Source organism: Melanerpes formicivorus, unplaced genomic scaffold, assembly GCF_026170545.1.
Source record: "Melanerpes formicivorus ecotype bairdi unplaced genomic scaffold, bMelFor1.0.p_v2 SCAF_7, whole genome shotgun sequence".
Lineage (NCBI taxonomy): Eukaryota > Metazoa > Chordata > Aves > Piciformes > Picidae > Melanerpes > Melanerpes formicivorus.
The window spans coordinates 11,755,454-11,777,482 of record NW_027142359.1 but is presented as its reverse complement, the minus strand read 5'-3'; the positions used below and the strand labels follow the sequence as shown (position 1 = coordinate 11,777,482).

Sequence of the window (22,029 nt, the reverse complement as noted above, 5' to 3'; positions counted from 1 at the left end):
GTTTTTAACTGATTCTGTAAGCTGAAGGAATATGAGAAATAATATATATGTGGCTCTTTAAGTAGAACCCTCTAGTGTTGCACTACAACTCCACATTATGTTGGAAGTGTTTTTGAAGTGTGTCATTGTGTCTGTTGATCCGTGTAGCAGGGCTACCTCTGTATTTCATGCATGAATATTCTTTATTTACAAGAACAGAACCAACAAAGGACTTTGCTACTCACGTTTTCTCCCTTGTCACCTTTACTACCTTTCTGACCCGGTTCACCAATTTCACCCTGTAATTGAAAGTTAAAAGTTAAACTTTTCTTCTAAAAGGGTCTCCTTCAAACTTAGCTGAACTCAGTGTCACAGTATCTTTAAGGATTTCCTTTGATAGGATTAATCTGTGTTTCATGTGTGAAGGCCCAAAGAGGGCAATTCTGTATTGATCAATACTATGTCATATTAATGCAGAAACTGATTGTTATACTTGCAAAGAGCAGCAGACCTGGCTTTGAACTGAGCACTAAATAAAGGAAGTTGTGTTCCCCATGTTGTCTTCAATATAAACTTAAAGCATAAACCTGTCTAACTGTATGTGACAGAGCAACTGTGTCTCACTGCAGTGTGCAAGATCTCAAAACTTCAAAACTATTAAAGTCAACAGGAAACCATGTCAGGGAAAAACAACGTTATCTTTATACAATAATAGAAGATAATTAAATTAACTCACAGAAAATACTCTTTGTGGGATCAATAATATTCATGCATCACAAAACCAAACCTCAGAGTCTTTACCTTTGCCCTATGCAAACTAACAGAACAGCAACAGGTCAGGCAAATATGAAAGGTGATCCTGAAAGGTGCTGTGTCCTAAATTCTGTCAAAAGTCAGCTGAGGATCTTTGCTGCAAGCATATTGTTTTGACACCCTTGAACTCTCACCAAATCACTATACATTACTGGGAATGTCTGATCTTACTTATTCTGCAAAACAAGTTTCTAAAACAGGCAAAAATCAAGTTTAACATCATCTCACTTGATTTCCTTTGCTAATGTTCGTGCTTGTTTCTTTGCTAGGAAAAATGTTAGTCTGCTAGTTCTTGAACACAAATCCCAATGCCCCTCAGACATCTGATTATAGAAGGTTTTTTTTTTAGTTTTTGTTTTTTTGCGGTGAGTGGAGGGAGTCCGGGGAGGCAGGGACAAGAATTGCTTCATCACTATACTTATTGTGAAGAACACTACAACCACAGAACCGTACTGACAGATCTTCTCACAGATGCACTAATATCCATTCTAATGATTCACCTTGTCACCATCTTCTCCAGGAGAGCCACTAGGACCAGCAGGACCGGGAAGTCCTACAGGACCTTGTACCCCATCACGTCCAGCTGGACCTTGAGGGCCCTTTTCACCCTGGTTTTGAAGAAAAAGAAGGGATTCACATTGTTACAGGTGCCTAATGAAGATTTCAGTAGAGTCACATTACCAATACAAAATAAATAAAAAACCCCCAAACAACAGAAAGGAAACTACAAAAGGAAGAGAAGGTATCACAAAATTATACCAAGTAATAGTGGAAGCTGTTGCCAAGTGTATTTGCACTTGAATGCAGACGGGCTGAGTGAAAAGTCTGAATGAAAGACTCATCTGACAGACTTCTCTATTGCATTCATTCCCTGCTGTGACAAGAATGTGTTCAACCCTTCTTGTGTGTTAGAGGCTATGATAATAAATTTACTTAATGGTATATATAAAAGGTCAGGTATTCTGAGCATATGTTTAAAAGGTAAATGCTAGGGTGGGAAACGCTAGCATTTTGAATTGAGGATTTTGTGCCGTGATGGTTTTATGTGACCCTGTGATTACTTACAGGAGCACCCTTCTCTCCTGCAGGGCCTGGAGGACCCTGAGGTCCAGGACGACCTGGTAGACCAATTGGGCCAGCAGTGCCTGCTGCTCCTCGTTCTCCTGGTGAACCCTGGAAAGAAATGTAAAAAGCGTAAGATAATTCTGATTTAGGCCTGATAACTGCCTTTCATCACCCAGGTCAACAAAGATACCTATTAGTGAGATTCCAGCAGGCAGAAGGAATCACATTCAGCATGTATGCAAGTAACAAACAGAAAAACGTTGAAAGAACGAACCTGAAGTTTGTACTCTGGTCTGAACTCAACAGTTCTTATTCCATACTATTTTTTAATATTTTTTAAATGAATAGACCTTGTGGTATTATTTTTGTATCATAATAGGAGTATGCTGCAGACTGTCTCAGGGACTTTTTCCCCCCTGTGTTTCCAAAACACATTAATGTATTATTGTGATGAAAGAATATTCACTGTGTTAAAATACAGAAACAACCCACACCTCAGCCCTGATTTTCAGTCAAGTTTGTTCCGTACATTGCTGAGATGATTCATTTGTTTCTACGTTTCCACTCACCTGTGGAAACATCTATTGAAGTATAATGAATAATTGGATGTGTCACACCCAGAGGAGTTTTGGATGTACAGGTATCTTTAGATGAGCATAGAAAAAATTAGCAATGTAATATTGCAGATAAAAGGGTGAAAAACAAGTGCTGGATGTGCTGGAACTGGGTATTCTACAATGTATTTTAAAAGAGAGTAATAGCAAAGGGGAATGATTTTTACTCTCACATCAGTAAGCCTCACTTTTAAATGAATCATGTAATTGTCACTGTGGTATTCCTTTAATTGTCTTAAGGAAGTTGGGTCCTTTTCTGTCTGAAATCACCAAAGCACCCACAGGCAAGAATTTTGTTTACACCTCCCCTGTCATTTTTTTCTTTTGAAGTTCCATAAGCAGTTGTTCAATAAACAGCCAACTCTCCTTTTAAGTATGCCAGTCTGCCACAGAGCCAAGCACCACAACTTTCACAATCCAAGCTGTGTTTTTAGAGTTTCTGCTGGATGGAGCTAACTAGACATTATGGAGGGGATGACTAGGCACATAAAAATCTGCACTGCTCTGCAAACTAAAAGGTACCTAGGCTGAATTTTTTTTTTCTGTCATATTTATTGCAATTTCTAAGCATATGCTTTTAAGTTGTGGTGAAAGGGAACAAGGTGTTCTGGTACTTAAAAAAAACCTTTCTAAACTGATGCAAAGGAACAGAGAACAGTAGATTAGAACTTCTGCTCCAAACAAATGGAATTTCAGAATCAAAATGTTACTTTTTGGTCTATCCATATATGTTTATCACTTAGTCAAAAGCCACAACGGGAAGTACTGGTTTTCAAACCTTTCTGTAAATTGGGATTAATTTTCAAACAGTCATCAAAGTTCTCTGGAACTTACAAGCAAAGAAAGGGACACCTATTTGGAGGCACACCACAGAAAAAAAATGACAGGGAGCAAAAGTATGACAGGGAGACTAAGTATGCTTCTGTATTTTTGAAATCTGTTCATGACAGCACAGGGGCAAACTTTCTGTGTGTTGACACAGAGGTCCTAGCCTGCTTCTTCTTAGAGTTAGCATGTGCAGGGAGACAGAAGCTCTGCCTAGGTACAGGCAGAGCTTCGAGAATGGTAGAGCTTCTTTGTGCTTTATTGCACCAGACAGCTGACAGCTTTGACAGGGAATCCAGCTTTGCCAGCCCCCATACTTCCTGACTATTCAAGGTGCTGTACATTTTGAATCCTCAAGAAGGACATGGACCTGATGGAGATGGTCCAGAGAAAGGCCATGAAAATGATCAGGGGGTTGAGCCACCTCTGCTATGAGGGCAGGCTGAAGGAACTGGGGTTGTTCAGCTTGGAGAAGAGGAGGCTCCAGGGAGACTTGATAGCAGCTTTCCAGTACCTGAAGGGGGCCTACAGGAAGGATAAGGAGAGACTATTTATAAGGGCCTGCAGTGGCAGGATGAGGGAGAATGTATTTAAATTAGAGAAGGGCAGATTTAGATTGGATATCAGGAAGAAATTCTTCACTATGAGGGTGGTGGAACACTGGAACAGGTTGTCCAGCCAGGTAGTTGAGGCCCCTTCCTTGGAGATATTCAAGGCAAGACTTGATTAAGCCCTGGGCAGCCTGATCTAGTTGGGGATGTCCCTGCTGACTGCAGGGAGGTCAGACTGGATGACCGTTGGAGGTCCCTTCCAGCATGGACCACCCATTCTATTATTCTGTGATTCTATGATACCCCCTGTGTCGTAAAGACAGGGGCAGCATGGGAAAAAAGATGATGGAAGATTCTGTTGCATTATGTTCTACATATAAGCTAATGTTGGGCTTTCAAGTCCAATGGAACAAACTATTTCATCTATAGCAACCCTGTTAACTTTGACATTTGTAGACTCACTGGAAACTGAGAAGGAAAGAGAGTTTACTCTTCCCCCTAAATGTGTATATTTTCACACTTCTGCAGCATCTTTGTTTTCTGTCGTTTAAACAATTCACAATTTTTGTATCAGTAGAGCATTCTTAAAGGTTTGTTTGCTGCACAGGAGTATTTCCCCAGCTTTTGAGCTTGGCATCTATAAGATATTTTGTAACAATTTAAAATGACTGATAATTTCACTTTTCCAGCTGGTATAGTGGAAGTGGGTATCCATAATGGATAAAGAATAGGTGGAACCAGAGGCTCTAACCAGCATTTTCCCCACCTCTGTTTACACAATACCAACTTTCTGGCTTTTGGGAAATGGGAATTGTAAGATGCTTTCACCTATGAAGGCCCAAAGTTGTTTATTTTTTTTCATGACATGCTTTGCCTGGCCTGATTCCATCATCATAACTGGTATTAATCCCATAATAAGGTGGTTTTCCCTTGAGATAACTGTGGCAGGGTTGCTGAAGGGTTGCTCTGGATATTTTGCATATTGCCTCAGCAAGATCTCATTTTGCATGAGCATTGGACAAAAAAAAAAAAAAAGTTTCTGTGGGAATTATCCTGCCAGGTGTTGGGAGGTTTTTTATAGTCTGAGTGGATGCCTACATTTCAGTTGTATTTCTGTTATTTTAGTTCCTTAGAGTTCAGTGAAGTCAACAAGAGAAATTCACTCCCTCCAGCCATACTGCCAAGGTCTTTGATCTTGTCAGCTCTCATAAGATAAACAATTTTAGGTCATCTCATCAGTAGGATGCAAGAGTTGAGAGGCAAAAAGTCCCAGATAACTCAGATCTTTCCTGTGTCAGTCAATACACATAATTTTTGCATCATTTTAATTTACTATAATTAAATTTTGCATGAGTTATGAACACGAAGTACACCTTCTGTTTTCAAGGATCTTCTCATTTCCCTGTGAGAAAGGCCTTTGATCAAAGCAGTACATATTAAACTGTAGTTACAACTCAGAAAAGCATTTTAGGCAGCTTTTTAACTCTGTTCTGTTTTGTTGTTCCTTATTCCCTTGAATTCCTTGTTCTTGCAGTGGTACTCACAGCCTGGAATCCTTTTGTTAATCTGTGTAGCTGTTTAAGAACTTTTCTACAGAATGGCAAGGGCATGCTTTGTCTTGTATTTCCCTTCTGCAGGCTGGATGCTCATTAGTACCCTTGGGTTCATCTCATTTTCTGTGAAAAGTTATGCAATTCTAGCTGTCCTATCCATCACCTTGTAACAATACATTTTACTGATGGGTAACAAAATGCTCAACAAGTGATAATTTTCAGAGGAAAGACAGCTCTAGATAGCTCAGTACTGGTAATTGGGTAGCCTGCAGCTGGCTTATTCTGACTCCTGTTTGGGCATCCTATTCCCAAATGAGGTAATGAAAAATGACTGCCTGACATTCCAAAGAACTTCCTCTCATCCACATTCACCATTCCACACAGTAGTACGAGAAGGGAAGAAAACAAATAGGAGACACAAACATAGCAGATAAAAGAGAACTGTAAAAAAAATCCAAAACAACCAAACAAAAACCTCACAATAAAAATTGGTTGCTCTGGAGTATATTCATGGCCCTCTCTATTTTGTTCAGATTCCTTCAGCACAGTAATTGTCATGCACAGCATTTGGAGCAGTCACTTATCTATGGTCACAGGCCTGAGCACTAGCCAAACAAAGCTTATAATTGGCTATATATACTAGTAAGAATAAACTGGCAAGGAACTGAAGGAAAAGCATCCAGTAGCATGAAATACCTTCCTATTATAAACAGTAAGTGAAGACTCCATTATAAATACACTTCTGTGTCTACTCTCTGTTGCCTAAAAATAAATGGGAAAATATTTTAGGTTTATTTGATGCTTATGGTCTCCTGTGAGCTACTGTGAAAAAGCCAAGTAAGCTGTGGTGGTTTAATTATGGTCCTTGCAGATGCACAGGCACCCAGTATTAGGAGCATCTATGCATCTGTTTTTCAGTGAAAAACACTTTCCATATAACAAGTTTGTAATGAAAGATCAAATGGAAAAAGAATGTTAGTGAGGACTTCTGGAATACTCTCAGGGCAGCTTGGCAGCTTGGTGCTGTTTGTTCCTCAAGTGGCCTGCTTGCAATACAGTGAATTCAAGCTATATTGGAAAAAAAAAAAAAAGGTAGTTTATAGTTCAGATTCTCTTTTCAGTCTGCTCACAATTCCTGCTACCATTGTCTCTGTTTCTCAAACACTGGGAAACAATACACAAAAACTTCTGAGCTTCCTAGGGAATTCTTCCTGTGACTCTGCTTACCTTAGCAGGAAGCATGGCCCCAACAGGAATGGATTTACAGAGTGAAGGAGCAGTTGGCCCTACTCTCCTAACACCCATAGGCTGTGTATATCTGAACACTGCTACCTGCTAATTCTGGTCTCACACAGAAATTCCATTTCTTGGCAGGCATTAGAAGTGCTCCTGGAATTTCCAACAAAAGGAATACTTTAATACCTTTCATAAGCTTCAAGAGAGCTCCGTGATTTGAACCAAAGGAGAGTAAATGGGGAATTTGGAGGCACTCACTGACATTTTGAACTAACCCACTAATGTATGCACATCCAATGCAAATTAGAAAAGCATAGTTCAGTTCATCTGAACTGAAACTCGGACATGTGTACTCCAGAATGTGGACTGCCAGCACTGACCAAGATGTCTGCTTTTGCCTCACCACCTTATGGGATGGTATTTACAAGAAACTAGGATAGTAGTGGCATGGCTACTGTGTGGGTATCCTGTCTGGGAAAAGTGGGCTGTGTTAAATGTCAGGCATGCTTGTGCTGTCTGGTTTGTGCATGCTTAGAAGAGTTTTGGTTCACTGCACCTGAACTAACTATCCGCTTGAGAGATTTGTCCAGCCTTAGGGCCTCCTTTAACAAAAAAATCAAGACATGACCTTTAGACTGAAGAGACTGTTCTGGTCTATGCTTTCTTGATTTTGATTCCTCTTTTCTTCTAACAGCTCAGGTTCTTCAGATGAGGTGGGATGGTATCACTTTTGACTCTCTACTAGCTTCCATTCCATTCCAAGCTACCTTGTTTTGGTGCCTTTTGGGAATGTGTATGTAGTGCATGGCTAAGAAGAATTGTAAATCACAAATGTAAGTTCTTGGTTTAAAGATGGGAAGCCTAAAGTAATTAAGACTTCAAGAATTCATCTAAAGAATTCAAGTACCAAGTATTAATAAGGCAAGAAGCAAACCCTGAAGCATGCTACAGCAGATCTTTTCCAGTAATGTAGAAATAATCCAAAAGCAAGAACCGATACATGAGATTGTGTCAGGGTCTTTTTCCCTCATTTAGTCTATTGCAATCTCAATATGAATTGCAGAAAGATAAGAGAGCTTTGTTGTTGAAAGGCACAGAATTTCAGCTTCTCCACTACTTTTTTGTCTAACAGGAACGCTTGTGCGGTTTTTTTATTTTTATTTTTACTTCAGATACACTGAATGAAAGAAGTAAGCTGATGAGATGACTGTCAAAATCTACACAATTCACATTTGGGAGTAACTGTACTGTGTTTTGAATACCGGTGCATCCTTGTAGAACCTCCTTGCATACTTCCTATGCAAGTGGCAAGTACTGAGCACTAAGTACCTCTTATACTTACTGAGAGCAGAAGGCTTCAGCTATTCACAACATTCACCTCCTTTAAATGTTTTTAGTATGGATAATTAGGGAAAAACAATTATTTATCACTTTGAATGACATACACCTGTCTGCTGTGTTGGTGAAAACATCATAGCATGTAAAGAAAAAAAAAGGTTACTCTATGCCATTATTTATATTTCCATAAAATTATTATGCTTACTTACAATTGGGCCAGGTGGGCCTTGTGGGCCTTCCCCTCCTTTCAGACCAGCTGGACCCTAATAAAAGCAAAAGAAAAAAACAACTGAAACCCCAGTTTATCTCTTTGCCTGTGGTTCCCTGTGGTCTTTTAGTTTCTATGGCATGGGGGCAAAAGGGGCAAAGTCTGTTTGTATTAACACTTTGCAAATTGCTCCTGCTTTACCCCAGTCTATCACCACCTGCATTAACCAGTATCCCTTACCAGTGGCAGCCAGACAAGGCATTTCAGAAGTAATTGCAGACCCGGAGCAGAGGCAAATCATTTGCTGGACTCATTCTCCCTACAATTCTCCAATTTGGGCAGTGCAGAAGCCTAATGGACAGTGGCAACTAACAGTTGATTACTGACAATTCAACAACAATACAGCCCCTCTCACCGTAGCAGTCCCAAGCCTGACCTCTGTGGTAACAGCCATTTAAGCTGCATCCCACACCTGGATGGCCATGATGGACAAGGACAGGTATTTCATGGGCCTGCTGCGAGAGGAGGACAAGGCCCAGTTCGCCTTCATGTAACAAGGATGCTCCAAGCAAGACACCCTTGCTGTGAAATGGAACCAGCAGGTGGATGACCTGGCATGCATCCATGTGGTAAGTAGTGAGGGGAAAGATGGAGAAAGGTTGGCTGAGTGGCTTCACATTACAAGGGGTCACTCAGGCAAGGCCAATCACCAAAACCTAGCACCAGCCCAACATGTCAGGCAGGATAAAACTCTATGGAGTACCTGGCAGATTGATTACGTTGGTTGCCTCAAATCATCACATGGAAAGAAATACATACTGGTTGGTGTAGAAGTTGTATCTGGCTTAACCATTGCCACAGCCACCTGTAGTGCCACAGGAGTCCAGACCATCGAGGTTCTGAAACATTGGTTTAGCATTTTGCTAATGCCTGAACACATACAGAGTGATAACGGGTTGCATTTCACCACAGTCGTAGTACAAGACTGGGCACAAGGTGAAGTGGTCAAGTGGGTGTTCCATACCCCATACTACCCCCAGGCAAATGGCATAGTTGAAAGGATGAATGGTCTCATTAAGAGACATGCCAACCTCTCTAAAGGAAATTGGGACAAGCGTTTAGCCCATGTGGTTTATACTGTAAATGGGGAAGTTACGGTAGCCCCAGGATCAAGGCATTCTGTCCAGCTGAACCAATGGTAGATGCTATTCACACATTAGGTGGGCCAGAGGGCAAACCAATGCACTCATTGCTACAGCTACAGGTGCACCAATCTGTAATAGTGAAGCTGCCATCAATTGGTATAGTGCCCATGACACTGGCCAAACCCCAAGAGTCACACGCCGTTGGAAGGACCTATCATATCAGTGTGCTATGGATTGTTCCTGACCATTAACTCAACCTGCCTGGTTGCTACACACCAAGGCCAGTTTTGCCTCCATACAGGATGGAGTCCAGTTCTAACCAGCACTGGGAACAGGGAGGCCAAGACCAGGAATGAGGAAGACCAGTCATCCAGGGACTAAAGACAATCAATCAGGGTGGACAACCAGCGAGGACACTTCTCCAGAGACTCACTGATGATGGACAACCAGAAGAGACAACTCCCCATCAGAGACCCATTCAGCATTGGACAAAACCTGATTGTTTTTTTCAGTTAGAAGCATCATGTCATTTGTTCTAGTGCTTATCATACCTGAGCACCTGGAAGGCCTCTCTCTCCAGGGAAACCACGAAGACCTGCTGGTCCATCTTTTCCAGGAATGCCTTGAGGGCCTGGATCACCCTTGAAAACATATTCCATTTTGATATTAAAACAAAAATCATATTTGAAATGCTTGTGTTAGTCAATAAATGAATGGTGATAAGGAAATACACGATCAAGTTATAGTAATGACAATAAAGATTGTGCCCCCACCTATCCCTCTAATAATCCCTTAAAGGTTTTCAGTACAGTGTTTTGTCAATAGGATTATATCTATAAAAAACTCTGACAAAACAGTGTTGGCTCTGAACAGTGAAAAATGCAGCTGTAAAAATGTGTGTGAAGATACAGTCATTAAAATTAATTCATTCAAAATTCAGAATGTCCATTTTAAAGGGAAGATTGAATAGTATAACACTTTAACCAGGTAAGCAGTATTTTTCTTGTGCCCCTCAAAAAGCAAGCCAAGAGGTAAATTTTGTCAGTGCAATTCTGCCATACATCCTACTTTAAATGCTGATTTTCTTCCCTTGGTGTGCCCATGTCATTACTATGTATTTCCATAGTGATGTTTGGCATATGTAAATTGGTTTGGGTTTTTTCTATTACAAAAATAGTAACGATTGACTCAAGAGAATTCTCATTATTTATACGGAAGCAGACACAAGTCTAAACCTGGAATCTTCCATCTTCAAAATCCTCCTGCGCGAAATGTGCCGGTCGTGATTTTATGGTGTATGTTCTGTTTTTATTCTGCATGATGATTTGAAATGTGAGACTCAGCAATTTATCTGTCCCTTCCAACTTGTTCCCTAAAGCCACATCTTACCTTAGCGCCTTCTTTTCCTGCAGCACCTGGGAGGCCTTGTTCACCTGGTGGACCAGGAGGACCTGGATGACCTCTTTCACCGATTGGGCCAGTCTCACCAGTAGGACCCTAAGCACAAAGTAAAACTTCAGTCACCCCGAGGTAATTCAAGTCATGGGGAGTGGACTTCTTAATATCCAGCTGTTATGAAACAATATTACCACTGTTCAGCATACATCTGTCACCTTCCTTCCAGGCAAAGCTGACTTACAAAATATATTTATTCTATAAAATACATCTTGCATTGCATTCTGCTTACAGACACAGCTGTAAAGCTGCCAAACAGTGAAGTCATGACCTTGCTCCTTAAGCAATGAAGTTTAAAACATAGTGTATATCCATGTGTGGGAGGAGGTTACAGAGGCTGTTGTTTTTCTGAATAATATGATTTGTAAGGTAAGAGAATTGAAAGTATCTCTTCATATGCACCAGCAGAAAAAATTTTACTGAGGGAATTACTTAAAGCTTTTTAAATCTAAATGTTGGATTTTGTTGTAACAAGTAAGATGAGATCGGATGACATTTCGATAGTGAATCTCTCCACAATCTAAACTCTGGCCTCTGACAAGAAAGTCACATGCTGTATTGTTCCTCCTAAATTATCTAATGTCAGAGAACTCTGCCTTGACTTCTGTAAACTATCAACTTCATAACCCCACCAAAAAATGAAGTACAAAAATAATCCCAACATTTGCATATTTTGTGAAATCACCTTTATAAAACTGTTAAGCATCATGTGTTAAAAAAGTTAATATAGCCACTGATATGGTCTTTCTGATACAGCAAAAGCAACAGCCTTAGTCATCATAACATTGGATTTAGGAAATTAACTGTGAAATTAAATTATGTACCTGAGGGCCAACAACACCACCAGGACCAGGAGGACCAGTTTTCCCTTGAAAACCCTGTGAAATAATTACAGAATGCTATTACCCAGGACAAGATATAGAAAAGCAAAATTCCTATCTGTGCTGAAGAGCAAAGAGAATTTGCATGTCACATACTAGCTCTCTCCAAGAAATAGAAATGAGAAATTCTTTTTTCCTATGTGAACTTAGAAGTGAAATACTGATTAATCGTTCTTATCTCTGTGAGTTCAAATCACACCCAGGTGGCCCAGCAGTAAAAATTCCAGTCAGTTTCACAGATCTCTCTAGGTGAACTTGATTAGGTGAGTCTGAATGCTTAAGTGATGCAGCTAAAAGACAGCTCAGAATACATTTTTACATATATATGAGTCATAAAGCCAGACATACAAATGCTTTTTTTAAAGAAGACACAAATGGTGGATTAATTTGAGGGAGCATTAAAGATAAAGAGGAGGTTAGACATAAAGAAAGTGAAAAGAAATATATTCAGGGAAGATGAAGGTTATCTGCAAACAGTAAAAAGGCAGCATGAAGGCCACCAGAAGAAAGAAGTTAAAGAGACATTGATAGGATGACAAAAACTGGGAATCAGAGAATAAAAAGGAAACGCTTTGGGGACAGTTTTTCATAACACTGGCAAATTTTACAGACTTCCATCCAAAATTAGTCAATAAACTGAATGACAACCTCACTTTGAAATGTTCTAAATAATTTCTTTAAATATTGGAAGTGTATGGCTGCATAAAGTTGGGAGAATGCATTCACTGGTCTATCACATCCAGCTTTCTAAGCAGGACCCCCTGCCTAACAGCCTATATCTGCCTCCTATTCTGCTCACCTGTATAAAAACAAAGGTGTCATCTGGGCCATGTGTTTCTAATTGCTGGGCCCTGCTTAGCATTTCTCTGGGCACAGTCTCACTGACAGTTGCCCCATTCCATCAGATCCAGCTTAAACTTTTTTTACCTTCCTCAATCTGATTCTCGCTGCCACCCAGATGTTATCATTGTTCAGTTTGGCCCATAACTGTTTAGGCACTCTCTCTCAGACCTCTGAAATGATCCAGATTAAAAACAAATACAGAAATAGCCCTTTGCTCTAAGAACTGGAAATCAGAACTGCTACAGATGGAATAATTCATGAGTCCAGCCCTTTACACAAAGCCTCTGAAACCTATTGTAAGGAGAGACAAAGAAATGTTGAGTATTACCCATTTTCTGAAGGTACTTTGAGCACACCTACTATTCTCAGGTTTGCAGAATGTATGGACACTTGGAAGTATATTCAGAGGTTCTTGATGCCAATGATGATTTTACTACTATGCTTTCTCTGTTATGTCACCAGCTTATCTATTGCTAGAGATTCAGATTTCTAAATAAAAAAGTGTTACGAAAAGGAGATTGGAGCAGCAAATACTCAAGAACATCCCGTGGATTCAGCTGAAGTATTTAGTATTATAAAATTTACATTAATGTCTCATACGTGTGATTTCAAGTGCTTCAGTGGACTCCATTTCCTTATTTTCTGTGAAAGACTCTAATAAAACTCAGTTTTTTGTAGTAGAAAGGTCCTTGATTAATTCTAGTAGATGGAACAGAATCCTTTCATGCATAACAGCAGAGAATCTAACAACCGCTGCAGCTGATGCCTCCTGCCAACCTGAGACTGATAATCTGAAATTGCCAATCATTCTCAGGAGAAACCAGCTTAATATTGGTTTGCATTATCTAGCTTATTCCTCCAATTACATTCCACATTCTTTAGCATGATCCTACATCTAGAATTTGAGCAAACAATGGCAGTTCTCCCAAGTGCATATGGCTTACAGGAGAAAAAAGCTGTAGCCTTTTCTCCACTAACACTTACCTCAGTTGATATCAACATGCGTTTGTTATTCCCAAAGCAAGTTCCAGAGTGCAGTCTGGGACTCTGGCTGTCTAATTTGTTCATCTTGAGGATATGCCTCTTTGCCTAATTCTCTAATAGCTGTAATGCCCACATGGCACCACTGAACTTTGATTAGATACATGCATAAATAAGAAACAGGATTCTTAAGACCCTGATTTACCAGTGAGTGCAATGAAAGTTTTCTGATTTGTACAATTTTTAAAATAGGAAATGGAAGCAGTTATTGACAACAGGTTTAAGGTCAACAAGCCTAGTTTCTGTTTTTAAAAAGAAAAAAATCTGTTTTTTCTAAGAAAACATGTATAAACAGAACCCATGGGAGAAAAATAGATTGGAAATAATTCTGCCCCAATGTACATATACACAGGGCAGATAACAGTGTGAATGAACAGCTGCTTTTGCTCCTGTATTACTCAAGCTGTGTATCTGCCTAACTCTAATAAGCCCAGCTGAGATACAGAATTACAGAACCATGTTACTGTTTTAACCCAAAGGGACATGGTCCAAATACCACAGTAGCAGAGTCCATAGTTTCATTGTATTTTGCTGCTTTAATTTATAATCATGAATGGAATAAAGAAATCATAGAATGGTTGAGGTTGAAAGGGACCTCTGGAGGTCATTTGGTCAAACTGTCCTGCTCAAGCAGGGCCACTGCAAACTGGTTGCCAGATGGCTTTTGAGTATCTCCAAGGATAGAGACTATGCCATCTCTCTGGGTAATTTCTTCTAGTGCTTCGTCACCCACACAGTTCAAAAGTGTTTCCTGATGTCCAGATAGAATCCCCTGGTTTTTAGTTTATACTCACTGCCTCTTGTCCCCTCACTGGGCACCACTGAGAAGAGCCTGGCTCCATCTTTGTTCCGCCCTCACTTCAGGTATTTATATACTTCAATAAAAATTAACATGAGCCTTCTCTCTCTAGGCTAAATAGTCCCAGCTCTACCAGTCTTTACTCATGGGAGACATGCTCCAGTCCTTTAATGACCTCAGTGGCCCTTTGCTGGCCTCTTTCTAGTAGATGTTTCTCTCTTGTACTGCACACAATATTCCTGGCCTCACCAGGGCTAAAAAGAAGGGAACAACCATCTTACTACAGCCCAGCATACTATCAGCATTCTTTTCCATAATGGCACATTACTGGCTTGTGTTCAATAAGTAAGAATAAAGGAAAAATAATAACTGCTTTTTCTTATCAGACAAAAGAACAATGTCGAGCTTCCTGCATTCCAAACAGTGATTCAAATTCGTTCCTGTGGTACACAAGACTAGTCTCTGCATCAATGCAAAGAACAAGAACAAAGAAGTAGTCAATAATGTTTCTCTATCATTGCAAGGTATTGCAGTGCTATGATACCATCAGAATTAAACAGATTTTTCATAATGATGTGTTACTGCAAGCTCTGTGCTCTTCCTTCCAGCACAGATTTCCAGTGAAGTTGAAACACAAAACACACTCTACATGCTGAGAAAATGGATCTCTAAATTCATTTGTGGCTTTCTCTACCTCTGAAAAATGCAAGTAAGAATTTCATGTTACTTCAGTGGGATAAGAGTAAGGTATTCACACTACAGAAGTAAAGAGATTGCTTTTAATAATTCCATTAAAACTGTTGCATGCATTTTTACATTTTTCTGCCAGAATCTACTCATTATGATCCTTGGTGGAATTACACAGGATATAGTTTCAAAATTAAAGGATTTTTTCACAAGTTGAATAATTTCTCAGCCTACTTTCCAAAGGTATTGGCTTTTACATTTCCCAGCTACTTACCATTAATAACAACCTCTGTTATTATTTATGTTCCATGGCATTGAGTGAGAAAAGGACCATACAGTAATTGCCTAACAAATCTTTATTAAAATTGGGATCTAAGTATTCATTTCTTTTACTTCTATTGTCTAAGTGCATTGTGACGTTACTAACCAGGCATACAAAATAATAGCCTCATTCTTGTGGCACAGAAACAAGAGAAAGCTTTCTTATACCTAAACTACCAACAATAAGGAAGCTACAGTTGTATAACCCCTTAGTCTCAGCCTCTTCCCCTTTTTGCCATTGTCTCTGTTTAGCTTTGCTCACACAATGATGACACAGTACAGCACATTTACTTACAGTCTCACCCCGCTGTCCTGGGTGCCCAGGCAGGCCATCTTTTCCAGGTGGTCCCTGCAATTGTAAAATACAGAAATCAAAACATTTCTTAGCCATCCTTGATTCAGAAAAAAAAATATAAATATGCAAAATGTGCACTTAGGGGTAAGAATCTCCCATCTCTCCGATTCTTCTAGACGAGTCTTCAGTATGGCTTACCTGTGCCTAGTTCAGCTAACTATATGCTCAGTAATGCATTTTCCTGATGCGTGTTAGCAATTGCTTGGAGCGTGACTGTTGTTAAATGCATGTGTATTCAAAGCAGTTTACTGTAAATCCAGAAATAGTGGAAATTCTCTATTTCCCTTCCATTTTTCTTTGCTTAATGACTTGGTCAAAACAAATCTAAGCATTACAGAAGTCTGTGATGAAATTTCAAGTCTTGGCATTGGAAATAAAAATAAAAGCATGGGTGAAAAAAATCACGGGTGGTTTGGTGCTTTTGTACTTACTCCACATGAGCAGAAACACACTGGAAGAGCAGTGGAACTAGCTCATCAGGCTGCGATTCAAATGCTAATCCTCCTATGCATTTTTGTAACTAATGTATTTGTTCTTCCTCTTCGGTTTTTCCTCAACGAATCAGTTGTTAAAAGAAAATATATACCTGCTAAGTATCAATCTCTCCCCTGGTCATTGGCATCAACACACTAGAAGATGTGCAATTCAGTATATTCTGCTGAATGACATGTGAGCTGCACCGTTTTGAACATATCTATACAATAATCACCATTTAAATCGATCTTCAAATATCTGCTTCAGAATTGCTGTATGAAGAGTAACATTCTTGTTGTAGCACATAATTAAAAAGATACTTACAGGAGGTCCCTTTGGTCCAGGGAATCCAACAGGTCCCTGAGGCCCTTGAGGTCCCTAGTATAAAGACAACCAAACAAGTAAAGTTTTACTCCGGCTGCCATGGCACTGGATAGACAAGTTTGCTTCAATTCTAAAATGTAGAAACTTCAAAATATATGAACTCTCTGGATAATCATAGAATCACAGATTGCTCTCTGTTGGAAGGGACCACTGAAGGTCATCTAGTCCAACACGCTCTGCAGTAAGCAGGAACATCCTCAACTAGGTCAGGTTGCCCAGAGCCCTGTCAAGCCTCAATGTCTGGTTATAAGTATAAAGTGTCAGCTTCACTATCATAACTATTGGTAGCAACAATCCACATACACAGATACTGGAGGGGATTTCCTGAGAGCAATACTGTCTGTATAGGAATCCAGTCAGAGAAAAGAAAAGCTACTAATATAAGGTGTGTCTGCATCTGACTCCTAAAAAAGTGCACAATAAAGTAGGAATCAACTGTGAATAAGAAACATTGTATGTTGCATGAAAGGTAGGAAATAATTGATAGTCTGGTGACCTTTTTAACCTTCAGTCCAGCTCATCTTTGGCCGTTTTTACACTGTCAAACTTCCAAACAGGAGAAGCTTTCTGGAATTACCAGGGTCTAAATACAATATTCTTAGCATCGTGAAAAATAATTGAGATAGCTAAAACCCCGCAGCTTGTGAGACAGCAACATTTTGTCTGTATAGCTTTGTATACACACACAGATATGGAGAGAGAAAACTTCCATGCTGAATGGTTTTACAAATGTAGTTCAAGATGACTCTCTGAGTTAGTGCGTTGTGCATGCACAAGGACACACATACACATGTGCGCCCACATATGTCCACACACAGATACTTGCATCAAGGACTAGCTTACCTGACTGCTTCTAAAGTTGTCACCAACCAAAATGTATTGCTGAGACACTGCAAGGGATTATGTCACCTAGTTAAAATGATTAGTCCTGTTCAGTTTTTAGTGCACTAAGTGAAAGAGTAGCAACCTGACAAACGGTCCTATTCTGCATGGTCCCACAGCAGAGCCATGGACCTCAGTCATACAGTACAAGATGTTATCCTCTTCTACTGGGTATATGATATGTGGCCTTGCTTAGACAGCAGATGTCAAAATACGTTGGAAATGATGGTTTGATGCAAAAGACTTGAAAGAGGAAGCCACATCTGCCAAATTATACTACCCTTTACCTCCTCTGATAAAGTGCCAGCTGTTTTGGAGTTCCATAAGCCTTGATTCATTAGAGCCCAGGCTGGGAAAATTTGCCTTTAAGTGAATCTTATTCCATGGCAGACTTTGACTGTACTGCAATACCAAGTCTGACTCACCTAGGAAGTGCTAGGGAAAGGAAGAAATCTTAGTGCAGTAAAACCACGATCTGTCGTTTTTATTTTCTCTTCCAGAAGAGGTGTAAGGTTGTTTCTGAAACCTCCATAACACACAAGTGTGTTCCATGGGAGGGTTTGTTTTGGGTTTTTTTTCCATTCTGCTGTCTCTGTGAAGAAATGACTTTTCCTCATTTGCTTCTGGGTTTAACAAAGCATGAGGTTTCCCCTCCAAAAGGGAGGTATTTTATAGAGGAAAACTACTAAAATTGACTCAGCTACTGTGCAAAATATAAAAAACGTGTCCCTCTCAGGAGCTGCATTAGAAGAGCACAACTCAAATTTACTGTTAGCTGCACCTTCTTTCTCATAAATTCCCACTGTACTTTCATTCTCATATCTTGAGCCTTTTTAAGGGAAGAAGACACAAATTTTTTTTTAATTCACAATATAGCTTGCAGATTTCAAGCCAGTGCATTGCGTGAGAAAAAGCCCTAGAGTAGTAACAGCACATTATCAAAATTACACTTGCTTTTTTTGTCATTAAATTTCATTCTAACAATAGTTACACAGGAGAAAGAATTTCTTAATGTTTACAGGTCTGGTACCTGAGACAGTCTCAAGGGAGTAGAAATGACAGTTTTATTTTCTAGCTGACATCCACCCCTGCTGGGAAGCAAATAGATACCTCACACTTATATAACACAACTGATGAGAGATGTGGTGATCTGTGATTTTTCATCTCTTTGCTCTGATCTCCCCAAGAATGCCTTTGTCTTGGATTGATCTCTTCCTTGTCTTCAGTCCCCCCACAGCCTCTTCTCCTCATAACTTCTCAGATCTGTCAGCAAATTCCTCCTTCTATAGGCTCTGCTATTCACCTTCTGGTAGTCTGCCTTTGATGCTCCTCCTCAGCGTAAACCAACCTGCAGTTCCTTTCTGTGACTGTGCCTGGATCTCTACATCCAACATGCTGGTCAGCTCATTCCCCTCTTGACTATCAGCTTCCTTCCCCTGTGTCTCTCTCTTACTTGTCACATTGGTCCCATTCCACTCAACCCTTCCACTTATTCTGGGGGCCATGTTCCACTTGATACATTGTCTTTTGCATGGTACCCAGGTGCATTGAACTTCTTACTGCAGGCTCCCTTGCCTTCCGTATATATTGGCAACAGTCTTCTGTTCTCAACTTTCCTTCTGTCCTATCCTGCTTCTTCTCTTCAGTGCAAGAACTCCTGTCCTGCTCTTGAATAGTTAAGTAATACTCTGCTTCAGGAATGAACACAGCCATGACATGTCCTCTTGCTATCATTATGGATGTCCTTAGTTGCAGTTATCAAACTGCTATCAAACCATGTGGTCTGATCCTGTGGCCTGTTTCCTTTTCCAGTTTTCTGAGTCATTCCAGTGAAAACCCTTGCTGCTGTTTTGCCAGTACTGTTAAACCAAGGGTGGGTATACTCAGTAAGCAAATAACATAGCAGTTCAGTTCAATAACCTAGCAACATGACATTATGGAGCAGGGGCAGATGCACAAGCAGATCTCTCCTGAAGAATAAGAGTTCTGGAGACCACTCAGATTTGAAGATGGGTACTGAGAAAGGATTTACAAATTCTTTACATAAAAAAGTTAGCAGTTTACTGAAATACAACCACAAAAGATAAGTTTCTTAAACCTTGCAAAAATATTTTGGAGGGGGATATGTCCACTTAAACGATGAGAGTTGTTTTGCAAGTGCTGCTATTCCAAATCTGATTTACTAATACTGTCTTTCTGTATGTTACCACATAATGAGCTGACTGTATCTTGGGTTTGTCTAGTGATTGGTAAGATAACAGCAATAATAATATTTTTATTTTATCAAAAATAATAGGATTTCTCAATCATACAGAAAGTAGGTTGAAGGAATACTTAGCTGATTAGAACACACTAAAAATCAGCTTCTTCAACAAAAAATGCTGCTAGAGGTGGCTTGAGTGCTTTGTAAATCCACTGAACAAGCAGTTAGTTGCAGTAAGTGGGGCATTCTTAAGAGTATGAGCTGGTAAGTACAGCTGTAATTGGCATGGATACATACAAAGTGCATGGGTATAATACAAAAATCTGTGTATTCTCAGTGCCCTTCATGTACAAAGCTGAGCTACAGATGGAAGACACTTGCAGCAAACTTCAGCTACCCCATTCATATTTCTGAAAAGCATTATTGGAATTGAAGTTTTGTTAGTTTTGGTTACTCTGATCAAAAAGGTGCAGACATGAGAGGGAGAACAATAAAGAAACATAATAATATTTAGAATAAACATAATAAAACAACCCTTCCACTCTCAAATCACACTCCTACAGAGTGAGGGAAACAGCAGGTACGTATCGGTTTTCACATACCCTTTCCCCTGGTGGGCCAGGAGGACCATCATTGCCTGAAGTACCCTAGAAAGGTAAGACAACATTAGACCTCTGTTTTATTTAAAACAAGCAACTTGTAGGCAATCTACACAGTGTGCTTGACAAATACCTTTGCACCTGGTTTGCCAGTGGGACCTCTAGGACCTCTTGATCCTCTTGGACCCTGTCAATTTAATACAGATGCACTTGAAGGTAAATATTAGATACTAAAATGGAAATACCTCTTCACAGTACTGTACAGGCAATTAACACAGGAAAGCCTCTAAACGGCAAAGCAGAAGTACGTACGGTTGGGCCTCGCTGTCCTCTGGGGCCTGGTTTGCCATGTAGGCCCTGTGGAGAAAAGTTCACAGAAAGCACCTTAGCAGACACTGCATTTGTGAGACGAAAGCTTTTACTGAAGTGAAGGTAGAGTACAACACACTTAAGTTTAAATGTTATTTTATCTTCGAGTATCTACTTTGCATTTCAATTTATGGGATCATGGTTCCTGATGAAATTGATGATCTTTCTGAGTTCCTTGGGACGTGTGGCTAAGTGCACTAAATTTACCTCAGAGTCAGATTCTATCATAGGCATTAGAACATTTTAAACTATGTTAAAATAGCAGAGGAGTTGGCACTAAAGGACTTGTCACTTTTCCAATGTAATAATAGCCTTGAATACAAAGTTCCCAGATTCTCACGGACAGCTCCACAGCTTAATAGAGAAAACAAAGGGCAAGCCTCTCTATTTTTTTTTTATTATAACAGAAATAATGACTGTAATACCTAGCAGGATTCTGCACACATACAGAGGAATTGAGAACATGACAGAATACTAGTCCTTATTTTTTGGTTCAATAAGTCTCCTAATCATACTCAACATATTTCTTTCCTTAGGCTTTGCATTACTATTCCTGTGCATTCTAATGTCAGGGTTAAAATTCCAGACAGTATATTAGAGGTAGAAAAATGAATCTGATGACTGTTAACTTTTCTGAAGCAAACACAACAGCAATGAAAACATAGATGTTTTAGCATAAAATTTGCTTTCATTGGAAAGCAAATAAATGCACACACCTCTTCAGAGTTTTCTTGTTGGTTTTGTTGTTATTTCTTCTTTTTTTCCCTTCCCTGTGGCTTTGTTTTTTAATATGGATTTTATTTCACTTATCACATGTCACATGACAAAGCCAGCAGCTGCTGTCCAATTAATGATAAGCATAATACTAAAGTATTGATGGTACTAATTACATGGCTACTACTCTAGCTGAACTGAAAGCTTCATGATGGTCTGATAACGGATCAATATAACTAGATTTCCATAACTGTAAGTCTGCTTTGTGATGTTATTATTTTTGCTTGTTTTTTTTAAGAATCTGGTGTCTTCATTAGCAGTCACATCTCATTTTTTTCAAAGGAGGATGAACTGAACATTTTTTTATTGGTTGTGTGCCCATAACAATGTCTTTATTTCTGCCGAAATGATACAAGAGCAATTTAAACCAGACCTTAGCAATGCAAATTCAACTGGATTTCATGTATTTCATGTCAACATCATGAATTTCTGCCTGCTTTTGTTCTGCAAATTACAATAGATTCTTAGAAACAATGATATGCATTACCTCAGTTTGACTTTTAAGTTGATGATATCTATGTATTCTGACCCATACTCTTCAAATTGTATTTCTAACATCATTCTGTTATGTTCAATTGAGTTTTAGAGACTCAGAACAATGACCTTCTTCCTAACCTGTATTTCATTTTTATAGT

The 22,029-nt window shown here is 39.5% G+C and overlaps 1 protein-coding gene across 4 annotated transcripts in view; it reads right to left on the bottom strand.

Annotated features, from left to right (window-relative positions):
• COL11A1 (collagen type XI alpha 1 chain) overlaps nucleotides 1-22,029 on the bottom strand; it is a 127,238-nt gene that overhangs the window by 34,174 nt on the left and 71,035 nt on the right. For all 4 annotated transcript variants that reach the window (XM_068140998.1, XM_068140999.1, XM_068141000.1 and 1 more), the window contains 12 exons: nucleotides 20,564-20,608; nucleotides 20,385-20,438; nucleotides 20,255-20,299; nucleotides 16,508-16,561; nucleotides 15,650-15,703; nucleotides 11,607-11,660; nucleotides 10,717-10,824; nucleotides 9,879-9,968; nucleotides 8,184-8,237; nucleotides 1,858-1,965; nucleotides 1,293-1,400; nucleotides 225-278 (listed from right to left, as the gene is read on the bottom strand). In XM_068140998.1, the coding sequence (XP_067997099.1) occupies nucleotides 225-278; nucleotides 1,293-1,400; nucleotides 1,858-1,965; nucleotides 8,184-8,237; nucleotides 9,879-9,968; nucleotides 10,717-10,824; nucleotides 11,607-11,660; nucleotides 15,650-15,703; nucleotides 16,508-16,561; nucleotides 20,255-20,299; nucleotides 20,385-20,438; nucleotides 20,564-20,608 (828 nt within the window). The remainder of the gene's footprint in view (nucleotides 1-224; nucleotides 279-1,292; nucleotides 1,401-1,857; nucleotides 1,966-8,183; nucleotides 8,238-9,878; nucleotides 9,969-10,716; nucleotides 10,825-11,606; nucleotides 11,661-15,649; nucleotides 15,704-16,507; nucleotides 16,562-20,254; nucleotides 20,300-20,384; nucleotides 20,439-20,563; nucleotides 20,609-22,029) is intronic.